Here is a 16,463-nt window from a genome sequence, read left to right as displayed (position 1 = left end):
CAAAAGCATCCCCTTAAACATATCAAATTGTACACTGAAGTTGGGCTCATTTTATAATTTATACTGATAGTTTGTCATGCAAATGACTTAGTTGTTTTTTTTTTAACAGAAACCTGCATTTGCTGCTGTACAAATCGCCTGATATATTTCCGACGTTTTTTCCAGGATATTTGAGATTTTATTTTATTTGTTCAGAAATGGAAGAATTGTGCAGCTAATCCAATTTCATAGCGCAGCCGTTGACAATAGGTCCACAATAGATAGAACCTTTTTTGTGCACTATAAAATTATGAACATTTTTTCACATCACCATATTCGACCTAAGGTCAACAGTTCTCGAGTAATTTTAAAAAACATGTTATTGTTTAGCACTTTCCAGAATTTCGGAACTTTGCCTTACATCCGGCAAGGTTAATTTCTGTTGCGGTTTTTTACCAAAGAAAATATTGAGAGAGGTAGATTGGATCTCTTAGCAACGCAATCTTCTCCTTATATCTAGCTTTAAATCTTCTTTTCGCTCTATGGGGAATTTAGCTTCATTCGTAAAATTATATAAATAAGGTGAATTTTGTCGAAATGCAACGATAAAAGATCAGTAAGAAAGTTCTTCTAATAGAACAATTCTTCTCTCGGACATCTCGGAAACCTTTAATCGTTCTGGGAGGCGTTTACGAGCACTTGCTTCTAATTCTAACCAAGCGGAAAGTAAAGGTCGCATTAAGGATTTAATTGAAAAAGACTAAATAGTCTACTATGTTCTCTAATTGTTTTAGCTTCTGGGAACTTTAAATAGATCCATTGTAGAATGCTAATTCCTGCAGTTATGCGTCTCAATTTTATCAAGAAAATGTAAATTATCTAAAATTTCAGGTAAAATTTTAATAATGCCTCGCGTTCGACCGGTTGAACATTGAAACCGTTTAAACGATTCGAATAATTTCTGCTTTCAAATGAATTCACATTTAACCTTTAGAAAAGTTCATTTGGTTAAACTAGAGTTCATCTAGGTCAAACGGGTTAAACTGTGCATAGTTTTCAACTTGTTTTATTTTATTTTAATTTCCTTCACTTAGTACTCTTTTTCAGGTGAATATTCAAAACATAAGATATTATTTGAAACTAACTGAAGCAAGACTTAAAATAATTCAAATTGCGGACTACACGCTTTCTGTACCCCCCCCCCCCCCCCCCCCCCTCTCCAAAAAATCATTTTTTCAAATACAGTGAAACCCTTTATTAGCCCCCCCTTCTATATCCCTTCCGAGAATTGACGCCCCACCGCAGGTAGGTGTAACAAGAGCAGTGCGGGGTGCGCGGGGTCTGCAGATGTCACCCAGGCAAGCACCGTTATCCCCAAATTCGGCGCTATAGAAGAGTTTCACTGTATAACGATAACAGGCGTTACACGCGAAAATGATATAGATAGAGAGGAAATATGGAATTTTTTCACGAAAATATTAAAATAAATTCTTTTAAATGAAATTAATGCGTGCTATGTCAAATTCAATTTGGTACCCTTTAAATTCCTAATCTTTTCAGTAAAAATGTTGGACTTTGAACAAAATAGATGAATTTTTAACCAAATATCTCAATGTTCAGCTAAAAAGATGATTTTTTAACCAAAGCTGATTAATTTTAATCAAATAGTTGAATTTCTACTAAAAATAGCAATTTTCTACCATAAATTGAAATAATTAAATTTTCAGTTAAAAAATTACATTTTTATCCAGAAAAGATAAAATTCTTAACGAAAAATATATCGGTGGATGCTTCCAGTTTCGTATAAAAAAAATTTTATTTTAGATCAATATCAGTTGAATTTAATAAAAAAAGAAGGCATTTTCAACCAAATAATGAAATTAGTAACCAAAGAGATGAATTTTCAACTAAAATGATAAATCCTCTATAAAAAAATCCATTTTTAACAAAGTAGTTAAACATTCAACCAAAAAGTCGAATTTTCAACTAAAGAAGAGAAAGTTCAAACTAAAAATGGAATAGTTACATTTTCAACTAAAAAAATAATAATTTTCAAGAAAAATGTAATTTGATATTTTTATTATAAAAAACTTGATTTAAAATAAAAAACAGTTAAATTCAAAACAAAAAATACGAATTTTCAATCAAATAATTGAATACTGGACTAAAACAGATGATTTTAAAGCAACAAATTGCATTTTTAACAAAAAAAGATTACATTTCTACGAAAAGAGTTGAATTTTCAACCAAGAATGATGTTTTAATCAAGAGTGAAACAAAATTTCAACCAAATTGTTTACTTTTCTACAAAAGGTTAAATTTTTAAAACAGAAATATGAATTTTCAGCCAATAGTGAATATTTTATCAAAGTAGGTGTATTTTACCCAATAAGAATTTTGAACCAAAACCACTGAATATACAACAAAACATGATAAGTTTTAAATAAAATTGTTGAATTTCCATCCAAATAATTAAATTTGCAACCAAGAAGTTGTGTTTTTAACCAAAAAAGATTACATTTCTATCCAAGGAGATGAATTTAAACAAAAGAGTTGAATTTTCTACTAAGAAACATTTTTCAGTCATGAAAGAAAAAAATTGCAACCTATAATTGTTAAACTAAAATTAGTTCAAATAAAAAATAGAAGTTAAAAGTGACGGAAAGTTTAACCGAATGAACTTTTATATGGTTTAAATGCATGAACGGTTGAATGTAGAAATGATTTGAATTATTTAATCGCTTAACAAGTTAAGCGCGGAGCACACATTTTTAAATAGTTTATTATATTTTTTAATTTTAATCACATTGAACTTTATAAAGTCCCTCTTTTCAGATTTAGTTAATTATACTAGTTTATAATAGTCAGTAACAATTTAGCCAATTTGCTCAACAATTAGATCAGATGAGAACTCATTTAGAAAGCATTAGTCTAGCAAAGAGGCAGCAGATGCTTCTGAAAGTGCAAGCTGGAGAAATATGTCTAGCATGAAATGAATAAAAGCTTTCTTAGAAACGGAGTGAAATATATCTGCTGAGAAAATTTTTATTTGCCTCTTTCCATTACTTCTAAAGCATTTTGCTTTATCAAGGAAGTTCTAGGAAAATAGTGATATTTTTCATCTTACTCTGGCAAATTTTTTTCATGGCCTGTAATATGAGCGTGTGATATACATATTGTTGATGATAAAAAGCTTTTTTCATGGTGTCAGGTAGTATGGGGGTACTCTCTAAATTGCGTAACGTTCTTTCTATGGGGTGTTATCAATTTCTCTGTTGCGAACCAATTTGACAGGTGGTGGGGTGAATTCATGTTGCCTGGGGGCCAATTTAGACGTGTGGGGCTAGATTGAGCAGACAGAGATTGACGAAACATTCGAGGAATTTAGTGATTTAATTCCTGTAAAATTGATATCCGACAGGAAATTTCAAGAGATGGGAACTTCAAAAGTGTTTGTTCTCTCAAACTGTAAATCAGTGAGATATCACTGATTTTCAGTGAAAACGCTTACTGATTGAAATCAGTGAACTATTGATAGCTGTTTTAATCAGTGATATTGCATTGCGAATCATTGAAAATTCTTCCTGATTTGATTCAGTTGCCCATTTCTCACTGATTGAAATTTAGAAAGTTACGTTCAAACCAAGTTAATTCTTTCTAGTAAAAAATTATACTCTTTGTTTGGAAATTTAATTATTGTGTTAAAAACAATTATTTGGTGAAAAATTCATCTTTTTGGGCAAAATTTAACTAATTGATTTTTTTTATTAATGTTTAATCTTTTTTGTTTACAAATTCGACCTCATCTGCTTGAAAATTCTTATTTTTGTCTTCGAAATTCAAGTATGTTGTAGAAAATGCAACTATGTTCTCAAAAACTCATATTTGTTGGTCGAAAATTCAACTGTTTTGTTAAACATTCGTTTTTTGGATTGAAAATTCATCTTTTTTGTTAGGAATGTCATTTCATTTTGCTAAAAATGAACTTTTCAGGTTCAAAAATCAACTGATTTTAAAAACTTTGTCTTTTTTTTGCTTGAAAATTCTTCAAATAGTTTTATTGTACTCTTACTCTTCTTGCCTAGTTGAAACGTCGGCTATTATATTTTTGATTCAGAATCCATCCGTTTTGGTTAAAAATGCCACTTTTTGGTTAAAAATTTATTTATTTTGTTGGTAATTTTAAAGCGCTTATTACTGAATTTAATTACCGATACCCACATTCATTTTATTGAAAAGAATTCATTCCCCTATTTTTGTGAAAAATCACCCAACTTACCTTTCTTTAAAATGTTGTTGAGCTGTGAAGTCTGTTGTAACTGTATTTGTTGTTCAGCCACTTGTTCAAAATAGATGAGAAATATACAATAATCTTTTATTCAAAGAAATTCGTAATGAAAAAAGAATTTGACAAAATGAACGACAAGTGAGATATGAACTTTAACACTCTGAAAAGTGCTTCCATGCTGAAAAGCCCCAAAGGGTAGACATGATCTTTGAAACAAAATTTTTATTAGTGAATTTTAAAGCCTGAGAGTTCACTCTTCAGAATTGGACAATATGTCCCGTCCCTTTGAATTGCCTCGATTCGGCAACGTCCCCTTTAAGCTCTCCTCCCCAGGCTCGATTTCCCACTCGTTACATGACTCGCTGAATCGTGTTTTCTGAGTACACTCTAACTCTATTTTTTCTTTGCAGATCTTCATCAGCGTTATCTCGTAGAAACGATAACGATGACGACGGTAACGGAGCGACGAATAGTCCGGGAAATTAGTGAGGAAGAACCCAGGCCTATTGACGAGATGGACTCTACCAAAGAAAAAGATGTGCTCGACGCTTCGAAACCCGAATTCGCCATCTGTCCCCCGCCAGACACTAAAGAAATATCCGCAGGGCAGAGCATCAGCGAAGAGGCCTCCAAGTCTCCAGAAAGCGCAACGAAAATCGATAAACGAGCCTCCAAGGAGATTTCCGAAGCCTCAGATCTCTCTCTGACCTTTAAGCGTGGCACGTCGCTCGTCACCAACAGCCTCAAGCCAAATTCTGCTGTGAGACAACTCTTTCCAGACCCCAGATTCATATCTCCGCCTCCAGCTCCTGCAAAGAATATTTCTCTCTCCGATGCAGACGATGCCGAGGATGAGAATTCTGAGGCTCAGAAGTTCCTCATTACTACCGAAAGCTTGCGTCTTTTCGATGCTGTGAAGAGAACTAAGATTGCTGGGAACCGGAGCGACTCCTCTGAGAGTGAGTCTTCTAGCATCAAGAGAACTATCGAAAGAAACGCTCTCAGGAGAAGTCTCATTTCGAAATATGAAAGTAACTCAAAGAAGAAGAATCTGAGGGGCAAGGATCTGACTTTGGAGGAAAGGATAAGACAGTTGACTTGTGTGGATCAGGACGAGGACACGGCCGACAGCAACTCCTCAGAAAGTGGCAGAACAGTCGAGGGATGTGATCAGAACAATGAGCTGCCAGCTCGTACTTCGCCTTCTGGAGAGGAGAGACCCAAGAATGATCGCGTGCCCCGTACCATGTGCCCGGAACAGGATTCGACCCTCATGACTCCTCCTCAGAACATGAACCACCATCAGTCCACTTACAAAAAGATCACGGACCTCTTCGGGCAGAAGAAAAACGTGGAGATGAACCTACCAGATATTGGACTAGGAAACAGGACCAATATGGGGAAGGAGTATGTTTCAAAGTCTGCAATCACGAAGATGAATTCTGATGCTAGAAAGCAATTCCTCGCGAGCCTTGCGCCATTGTCTTGTGTTGCTTCGACAGGAGAAGGAAGGGAGGACTACTATCGCCTCTCATCGAAGATTACTGGAAGTAATAGGGACTCTGTGGGTTATAATTCTGATTCCTCTTACAGTCTTGAAGATATTGAAGCTGCCCTAAGAGGAGAGGAGCGAAATTATAGAAACGCCGGACCACCTGATGTCACGAGGGGAACTCCTACGAGTATCGGGCCTGATTCTGGAGATGCTAGTGATGAGTTGATGGCTTTCGTTGAGCAGGACAAGTCCAGAACTGAGAGGATCAAAAGACGATACAATGATGTGGATGATCGGCACGAAGGGACTTCAGTTGACGGGGAAGTCAAGGAAAATGGAAAGGATAAGAAGGGATGCGTGGATGATGATGATGATGAACTCAATGATTATGGATTTAACAGACGTCCTGCAGTTCGGGGGATTAAACCTCAGTTCGGGACAACAGAAGAAATCGTTCAGCAACTGAGGACTCGAAGCGCCGCTGCTACTTCGTTTCCGGACAGAAACAGCCTGCCAGCGCAGTGGTCCTACTATGATAACAGCACTGATAATGGAGAGAAGCAGGATTCCTGTGCGGACGAGGGTGGCAATTCGGAGACATACAGGGTGGCGTTTAATAGCGAGAATACTGGAAGTAACACCATCAACAGGATAAACACGATGCAGAGGCAAATTGATGATATTTATCAGAGCATTGCTGACACCTCAGTAGGTTTTTTACTATTGCATTATCCAGACTAAAGGGTAAAATTCAAAATCTTTAATTAATATTTTTTAAATTTTTCTAGGTAACTGCACAGGGTTTGGAGCGTTCCTACCTAGAGAGCACCTTGCCGCGAACCCTGGCCCACGTCCCAGTTGGGGACGCTAGTCACCGCTACTCGGATCAGAAAAACGGGGTACACTTCCAGGACCAGATGTCTGGTCCTCGAATGCTTCGTGTCATCGGAGCTGATATAGTTCCAACCTCGGGCTACAGCACTCTTCCTACGAAAACACGTCGCCAACCAGTAGGTTTCGCTAATTACCCTTGCGGCACTGTGCCCACTTCTAATCCCAAGTGTTACCGAACCATGTACCTCGTCCCATACACCGGGATCACGGATCCAGCCTATCAGAATCTGCAGAGGATCCTCCCAGCTCAGTCGACACCGACGAACTACGCGAACCACATCGACCGATATCCCTACCCTAGGAATCGAGTTGATCAGCAGCCAAGGTATTACGTCCGTCCCAACAATCCTGCTACTTCGACTCTCCCAAGTCACCATCCTCAAGCGCAGCTGCATCTTCACTTGCATCAGCCCGAAGAATTCCATATGGGCCCTCCAGGCATGAACCACACTATCCACTCCATGCATATGCAGCATCATCAGCATCACCAGGTCGCATCCTACAGTGGTCAGCCAGTGCCAGCTTATACAGTGATTGCTCCGCCTAGAGGAACGACACCTTATTCGCATCAAGTCCATCTGACTCGAAGTGCGAGCGACGTTCAGACTCAGACAGTCTCCTTAGCTCCAACAGTCAGTCTTCCTGGTGGACCTTCCCTCACCACCTACACTGGAAGCACTCAGATTCTTGGCACGATGACTTCTGCAGCGATTTTATCCTCCCCGACGAAGCATCAGCAACAGAGGAATAATCCCTGCAATGTTGCTGAGCGTGGAGTTCCCGAGGGCGCTGCGAGTGCACCAGCTCACGATTTTAATCAGACGAGTTCTGCCAATTCGAGTCATACAGCCACGAACTCGTTCATAGGTCATCCCAGCAACGTGCCTCCGCCCAACACACAGAACTCCGTGTACTACGCGATGAACGTGTAAACGGATTTCTTGGAGGGTTTCACCTTACGGCTAATTAAGTCGAGGGAAAGGAACGAGAGTTTTACTTGTACTGCGCGCGGCCAAGCGTGTTAGAATTGTTGGAAGAGATTGCCAGAGTTATAGCAGTAAAATAGGCATGGCCGAGCGGTGACAATGTTAAATTTGGGTGCACCGCATCCGCAGCCTGCGATGGTTGCTGTGGCTGCGCCAATAAGGAAACGGGGTCACGTACGGGTTGCAGGTACGCGGTCTTCGTTTCGCTATGTTACCCACGAGTATTCGAGTTTACCACGTAGTACAGTGGATTATTAGTTGGGTCACAATTGGCTTATGGGTTTTATGGTTGCAGTCTGGCTTGGCTTAAGAAAAAAGCCGATTCATGTAGAGAACGCTGAGGTCTCTAGCAAATAGTGGCGCGATAGCAAGAATTGCTGGTCTTATCGGTCCCGATTTGCAGTCCTGTCTCAGGATAGGTTGACTAATTTCATTGCATTCAATGTTGAAAGAATTTACAGGTTTGATTTGACAGTCTTCGAGTTGTATTTAGCAAGCTTAAACTTTCGGACATTGATTAGAAGATTGAATTTTCAATGGAATTAATTTAGAGACCTTGAAAATTGAAATTCAGTCTAACAATTGGAAAATACTCTAATATTGGAATCTGACATCTTGGGAGCGCTAGTATCGCGGGCTCGTGAAACAAGGTAGAATTTTTTAGGGGCATTTTAATTTAGACTTAAAAACAAATTGATTATTGAACGAATCCATTTCAAATCAGATAGGTTTTACACTGGAAGTTGCAGACTCTCTCGGGGACAAAATATGTTGTTTTTCAGAGGAAATTAGGCGATACGTATTTTTTTGATTTGTGAAAAAAAAATTCACGAAGCTATGTGTGTTTGAATTTTTCGCTTTGTTTTTCAAAAAACCCCCCATTTTTTCTTTAAATTTATATGATTGAGTTTTTTGCGGGCTAAATAACTTTTGCGTTCAGGAAAATTTTTTTCATAAAATCGAATTTTCGTATTTTTCTTACTTACAACAACAGATACGAAAATATAGTTTGCACAGTTAAGGGTTCTAAAAAAAATAAAAAAATTCAATATTTCTTTCGAGAAACTGCAGTTGCAGCAGAGCACCCAATTCTTTTAATTGTACAAATCTGTTATTAACTTAATTAAAATTGCTTTTCTCTACAAAGTTTCAAAATCAGGACAAACTTCTCTTTTGGCATTTAAATTTATTCTTCGAGTTTTACCGATTATTGTGAATATAAATTTGCATAGACATTAAACTATCACATTATGATAGAAAAATATGCATTTTTGAATTTCAATCGTTCATTTATATATGAAATTATTTAAAACAAGTTGAAGGACTAGAAACATATGGGCAATTTCTGTGAAAAGGGGAAAACCCACCATCATTTCTAGTTCTTAAAATATTTTTTACAGACTTTTGATTACATAAAAATTATATTCTATTAGTTTTATGGGGACTAAGCTATTTTTATGGGAAACAAATTTATTACAAGCTTCAATGAACTTTAATTTGTTGAAACTGACATAAAATGGTTAAATATATTTTTAAGACAAAAACAGGATTTGAAGCTGGGATTTTTATGCATCGGATCCCAATTGAAAAAGAAAGTTTTTCAAATTTATAATAGAATGGAAATTAGAGCATTCAATCCAAATTTTTATTCTGCAACGCTATCCCTCAACTTAACTCTGGTCGGTTAAAAAATGATTTCCTCCTTTATTATTTATTGAAGAATGAGCCAAAAATTCCAACAAAGGTCATACATTTTTTTGTGAGTTTTATTAATCTCAAAACATAAACAAATATTGTTCCAGTACAACGAAAGATTTAAAATGATCCTTTGGCATTTTTCCTCATGGAAATATAAACGTATAATTTCATCTGTATTACACGAAGAATATTCACAATTATGATAATATTTAAAAAATGTGGACCTAGTGACGAAAAAAATAAATTTAAAAAGTCGAGAATTGTACAATCAGATTTTTAATATAGAAATCCGTAATTTAAACCTCAAACGAATTTTCGTTTTTTTCGTAAAATTTCATTGAATCAAAGAATATTTCATCTTGATAGTCGTACATTTAAAAAAAGAGAAACTAAGGAAACTCTTTGTTTTACCTCAAATGATCTAACGAGGGCCTTCAATCGTTTTTTTTTAAATCAAGTAAGAACAACAAAATTATGTTTTCCCAAAAGGAAGAAGATTGACAAGCAGGGTTGGAAAATTCAGAAATGATAATTCCTAATGCACATTCTAATGTAAATATATTCAAATTTACTAGCTTTTGAATTTAGTTACATTAAATTTTAAAGCTTTAGAGTTTGAAAGTGCAGAAATTTAAAATCAATATTAAACATAAATTTTCAGTTCTGGTGATGTCTAATGAATCTATTTAAAAATAATGGTGTTGTTTGGATTTAGTTTGAAAGTCATTTCGTAATTCCATCTTCTCTTAGTTTGATAGGATAGAAACCGGAAGTCTTTGCATTTGAAAGTATTCGTATGCCAGTTTCGAATTTAAAGTCGTTAATTTCATTTAAATCGACCCTAATTTTTGTATATGCTATAAATTAAATGAATTTAAATCTTTCAGCTGAAAATTAATTTGAAGACGAACTTACGTTCTGAAAAATTCTGGTTTCTCAGATTAAAGCGGCTGAAGGATACTTTTCTAGTTTACAGCCCGCTGGCTCTATTTAAAGACACTTATGGCCACCCGCTTCCATCACAAAAACTATAAAGTTAAATCCCTTTTGTTAGTTTCAAGTTAAAAGGGTGGATTTCTATTGCCAGAAATTCTCAGCAATTAAGCGGAACTACCTTGCTTCAATGATTTCCTCTAATTACTGCTAAATAGGTCTACGTTACAAACACTTGAACTCTTTTCTATACGTATAGACGTATATTGAACGTTTCATCGTTATAATTAGAGGGATGAATTAATTCAAGAGTTGCGCGAAACGCAGCCTGAATTTAAATATTGCTTTAGTATGATATTGTATTGATTTTCGAGTCGCAGGTAGTTATTATTCTATGCCAAAGTCAGCGTTCGATCTCTCCAGAGAGTTCACTTTTATAAGAAGGCAGCCAAGTCTGCATGCATATTTATTTCTGTCGCGAGAAAAAAAAATCACTAATTGCAGAGGTCTCACGTTCTCGTTGATTTAGAGCCTTGGCGACTTATTCAACAAAATCCACCGGAGGATTGAAATAAATAAATGGACCTTGACAAAAATTGAATTCAGTTCAAATTCTACAGCATTTTTATTTCCAACGCCGTCAAAATTCATTTTGTCGATTGAAAAGTATCTGTTGGGTTGAAATGGGTTGGAATAATGATGCTTCGCTGTCAGTCGATAATAGTATTTGCACTTCCATTCGTTTCTGTTCTCTTTTTCCAGGAATATCGTCTCTATATCTGGGACTGAGTCTGAAACGCCAAAGATACGCCGGACAATAGTGCGATAGTATTAACATTTTATATGGAAATCGCCCCGAATTCATGGGTTTCCCATAAAATGATATATGTCTAGCCAAGCTGTCAGAACAAATGATGACTGACTTCATATGAAATCAGACAGTCGGACCCTGGTCATGACACGGAGTTTTTTGGGTCTGAATATATATTGGTTCCTAAGGTAAAATATGAGAAACGTATTTTTTGTTGTTTTTTGTTATTTAGGTGAATTATGAAAAAATTATCGAAAATTTTCTTAACAAAATTATGTCTTGAGAATAAAAATACACAATTTAATTTTTCGTTGCGGCAGATTTGTAGTATAATATCCTTTTTTTGCCACATGTAACGGAATTTTTAATACAGCCAACAGTATATCCGAAAAATTCAGTATTCGTAATTGTAACTGAAAATTAGGAAACTTGTAACTGAATTTTCCTAAATTTATTACAATCTTCCGAAAAATTTACGAAGCTATGCGTGTTTGAATTTTTGGCTTTGTTTTTCGAAAACCCCCCATTTTTTCTTTAAATTTATATAATTGAGTTTTATGCGGGCTAAATAACTTTTGTGTCCAGGAGAATTTTTGTCATAAAATCGAATTTTCGTATTTTTCTTACTTACAACAATAAATAATTTACTAATCTTAAGAATCTACTAATTTCGGATTTTGAAAATTCTGGTTTCAAAGTTTCGGAAATTTGAAATTTCTGAATTTTTCTGACTTCGTTATATTTTACTTTCGGATTATTTCAATTTCGTCAATAAATATTTTCAATAGTTTTATTATTTTCTTTTAATTTAAAATCTCGCAAATTTTCTAGTCTTAGATTTTATTTTTCGACAAAATTATGTTATCCCATATAAATTTAGCTTCTTGTAGTCATAAAACTAGGAATATTATTTTAAAAAATCAATGTGTTTCTCATATGTTTCATTGTAAAATAATACATTTCAGCCTTCAAAATTTCCGTGAAATTAGCAGAGTGAGACTGCCCGATTTTATATGAAATCAGTCAAATACATATTCGAGAAATGCCAAAGTGTAGAAAGTTCTTTAGATGTCTGCCAAACCATGCCAAACAGCCGATCTGGTTGATCTTGTGCAACGGATTGATCATCTTTTGCAAGGTGATTGTAAATATTTTCAATCAATTTAAACAACGCTCTCATCAGAATTAAATATCCAAGAGTGAATTTGTCACTATTAACTTTTAAATTTCTTGCATAAGATATTATATTTGTTTCAAATATTTTACTTTAAGTTTGAAAAAATTTATCTAAGCTAATTTATAACTAATTTACCAATGTGATGAAGAATTTGTAACCGAATTAATCGATTAACCAAACTGTATTGTATTTACTTTTTACTCAATATTAACGAAGTTAATCGACAGTGCACAAAACTCTATAAGCTTTATTCTATACGTATTTATTTACGCCTATTTATTTAAATATTAATCATTGTTTATAGAGTCTACTGATCGAAGATGAAAGAATTGTCAGTTTTGAAAATTTCAAGTAAGGGGAGTAAAGTTTACTCTCTTTTAAGATTAACCATATATATTATGTATATTAATGGCAAGAAGATTAATTTAGGAATATCAGTTAAGTTGGCGAGAAGCTATGTATCCAGAATAGTAGGTATTTATCAAGAAATTTGAGATCTTATGAGATTAGTATTTGTAACGCGTAGAGTTCGAGTTGTGGATGTTATCATTATGGACAGATTCTATGGAAATTTGCAAACGCGAATCGAATATAACGAGAAATTTATAACGAGGAACGTAATAACCAAAGTCGTAACTATCGTTAATTGTCGTTGTGATATTTAAGGTTTTAAATTATAATTGACCTAATAATGTAAGTTGAGACCGCAGCGGCGGACTAAGTATTACGCGGCGATTATTAGACTAACGTGTAAATAAGAACGATTGTTAAAATATTGTTTTTGTATCAGGACATTTTTGTTTCGTATTATTATTTTGTTATGCATATAGTTTCTAGATCAACCTTATTTTATATTTTATACGAACGTATGTTGAACGATTGTATCTCTTAAAGCAGAAACTGTGGTAATCTGTGTATCGATGCGAGAAATTTGCAATTCTCTGAATGTTAGTACTGAGCTTAACAAAGCAAGGAAATCTCATTTTTACTGTGAAAGAAGAACAATAATATCAGAGGATATTGTTTGCTTAGCTAGGTTCGTACAAATGTTGGAAGATTGAAAATTCACTTCGAATTCCAGGGACATAGATATGTTGTAGAGTAGAAATACTATTGGACGTTTAAACTGAAAATTTTCGATTTAATGTGCATTTGTACAAATACTATTATACCAGTCATATACAACTTCATGCCACGTGTGCAAAAGAGGGCTTTGAAACATTGAAGACTGCAATATTGAATTAATACAACTCTGGCCTATTAATTACTACAGATATTATAATATCTATTGATCGTAGGAAAATGCTGTTAGGTATATTCATAAGATTGTCTCTCTATATTGCGCGTGTGCTGTATGTGTTTTTTTTATTGTACAGTGGTCCTTATTGCTCATTTTCTTCATTCAGTAATTTCTCTAATTTTCTATTCTATAAAAATGAGAAGTTTATTTCTTAAGTTTTATTTTGAAACTGCAAAAATTGAATTGAGAAAAACGACACCGATAATGACCATTTAGTGAATTTGTTTCACCAAGATTGTTCGAAATTGCGTATTGTTTATTGAGATTCCGTTTTCAGGGCTCGGATCGACTAGAATGCTTTAGAAATGTCGCATTAGTATCTGCTTGACTTTGCAGTTAAAATATGCTTTAGAGTTAAACAATTTTTTAGCAATAGTCATTCAGTTCGAAAGATTCTGAATCTGGGTTTAAAATATTTCTTTCTGAGTAGTTTCAACTTTTCAAATTGGATTATATTATATTCAAATCAGAAAAGTTTTGAATTTACCTTATTTTAAACTTTAGGGACATTCGTTTCAAATATTCAGCTTGAAATTACTCGGCAATTAAGGCTTCAAATTTGCGATTGTGTAAGTTAAATATGAAATTATTCACTTTTTTTTTTATAATTTAGATTTCTTTGCTTAAAATGCTCTCTGAACAGGAAAAGGTGGTGATTTTTCAAAAATATAGATGAATAAATTCATTAAAAAAAATTAATATAGATACAATATTGAATTGAGTATGAAACGCTTTCAATACCAATTATTTCAAGTCGAAATATATTGAATTTTGAACAAATTAGTCGAATTTTCAATCAAGAAATGAAATTTGAAACCAAAAATGAATTTCTAACAAATAATTTGAACTTTTAAGTTAAATGCTTCAGAAAACAGTTAAGTTTTAAACCCGAACGATTAATTTTTAATCAAACAGTTAAGTAATTCAAACCAAATAGACGAATTTTTAACCAAATAGTATATTTAGAAAAAAAATATTTCCAATCAAATACTTGCGTTTACATAAAAAAAATTAACTTTCAATTCAAACTGACGAATTTTGAATACAATAAACACATTTTTAACCAAGTAGTTCCGTTTTTTAACTAAGGAAAATGAATTTTCAAGAAAAAAAACTCAACCAACGACAGTTGCATTTTCAACCACCTAGATGAATTTTCAAGCCTGAAAAGTAAAAATTTCAACCAATAGATCGTTTTCAACAAAGAAAAATGAGTTTTTTTTAAAACAAATAGTGGAATTTTCATACCAAGAAGAAGAATTTTTTGGACTATTTAAATTTTCGTCGAAAAAATATGACTGAAAAAAAGTTGAAGTTTTAACAAAATAGTACCATTTTTATCCAAATAGTGGAATTTTAAACCAAAAAGTATCAAAAATCAATCAAAAATACTTGGATTTTCTTACAGGGTTCTATTAATTCTTAAATTGAATTTGAAATTAATCGATTTTAAACGGTTTTTATTTCAGTGTGCCCAACTGTTAACTTTGAATACAGCTTCACGAAATTAGATTTTGTTTAATTTTAAACGCTATTAATTAAAAATATTTTTGTAAAACTATTCAAATTTTAATGTTCTCGATTAAAATTGTAAAATTGTTTCTAGTTTTAAATTAAAATTTTAAAGCATTGATTGTGAATAAAATTGAAACTAATAACGAACTTCTGAGAAAGACGAAAAAAGTCGCATTTTTTCGAAAAAGTTGAAAAAATTTGGAAAAGTCGCACGATCCGAGTCCTGTATTTTGGTAACCGCAAAATAGCAAAGGTGAAATGAAAATTATACAGATAGATTTTATTGTAAATTTTATGTCGCCAATATTCTTTATCTTCCAAGTTAAAATGAAGTTAAGAAACAGTCGATACCCTGAATTAATAAATAGCTCGTCTAGCCTTTGAGAAACACAAAACGATTTGATAAAATCTACCCAAATACTATTTAAGTATTAGATTTTTACACTATCCATGTTATTTTATAATTTCTAAATTATTTTGTACTCGCTGATCGAATGAGATTATGGCAATTAATATTTTCTTTCAAAGAAAAATCATGGAGATTGAAGATCAAACCAAAACCTACCTTGTTAATAATTGTTATTTATTGTTACTCTATGATTTAATATCATTATGATCGTAATAGTGTGAAATCTGAGCGAAAAAAAAAACCAGGTACCATGCACAAATTACTTTACGTGAATGGAAATAGAATGTAAGAGCCATTTTGCAGGCTTGTAATGTAAGAACTATAAACATTAAACACATAATGTAATTAAAGTTCTAGAACAAAACAGAAAGAAAAAACACGTACACAGTATTTGGGACCCTTAGTAGAACTTTTCTAAGTAACCTAATGTAGTAGATACGAATTTTCTCAAGATGATACAGGAAAGGAACAATGAGAGGCAATTTGAATTCTTTTCCTTTGTAATTTTCAACAAGTGTTTCAAACTCCACCGTCACCTGAGGAGCCAAAAAATGTAAAGAAAAAAAATGGTAGACTTTTGAGTGTTTTGAAACATTTGACTGTTTTATTAATATTCTGATTCTTCAATTTAATTACTTCAGCTCTATCCTTTTTTGAGGAAAGTTTTCGGAAATTGTTGTAAAGGATCTGTTTGAAGTTGAAGAGAATTCGAGACGATTCTGATAGAAAGATATAATAGCTCCCAATAGGTACAAAAAATTCTTATAATTAGCGATAAGTGTGATCGATAGTGAAAGCTACTACTGTGTCCGAATCAGTATATTAAGAAAGAAAGAGATCGGTGGTATGGTAGAGCTTAGTTTTTATATAATGGAAGGGAAAAAAACAGTCGAGTGGCAGCTGTATACTGTCATCTACGAGATTCATTGTATTCAAAGTATTATTCTCTCTTTTCAATGGATTTGTTTAAGCTAATAA

At 33.7% G+C, this 16,463-nt stretch overlaps 1 protein-coding gene across 1 annotated transcript in view; it reads left to right on the top strand.

Moving 5' to 3' along the window:
* LOC117170309 overlaps positions 1 to 8,497 on the top strand; it is a 94,158-nt gene extending 85,661 nt beyond the window's left edge. Inside the window, exons 4-5 of the mRNA XM_033356991.1 lie at positions 4,678 to 6,470; positions 6,551 to 8,497. Of these exons, the coding sequence (XP_033212882.1) occupies positions 4,678 to 6,470; positions 6,551 to 7,588 (2,831 nt within the window). The 3' untranslated portion in view covers positions 7,589 to 8,497. The remainder of the gene's footprint in view (positions 1 to 4,677; positions 6,471 to 6,550) is intronic.
* Positions 8,498 to 16,463: the final 7,966 nt, after the last annotated feature.

The sequence above is a fragment of the Belonocnema kinseyi genome, chromosome 3, assembly GCF_010883055.1.
Source record: "Belonocnema kinseyi isolate 2016_QV_RU_SX_M_011 chromosome 3, B_treatae_v1, whole genome shotgun sequence".
NCBI classification, from domain to species: Eukaryota; Metazoa; Arthropoda; class Insecta; order Hymenoptera; family Cynipidae; genus Belonocnema; species Belonocnema kinseyi.
This window is presented reverse-complemented; position numbering and strand designations above follow the sequence as displayed.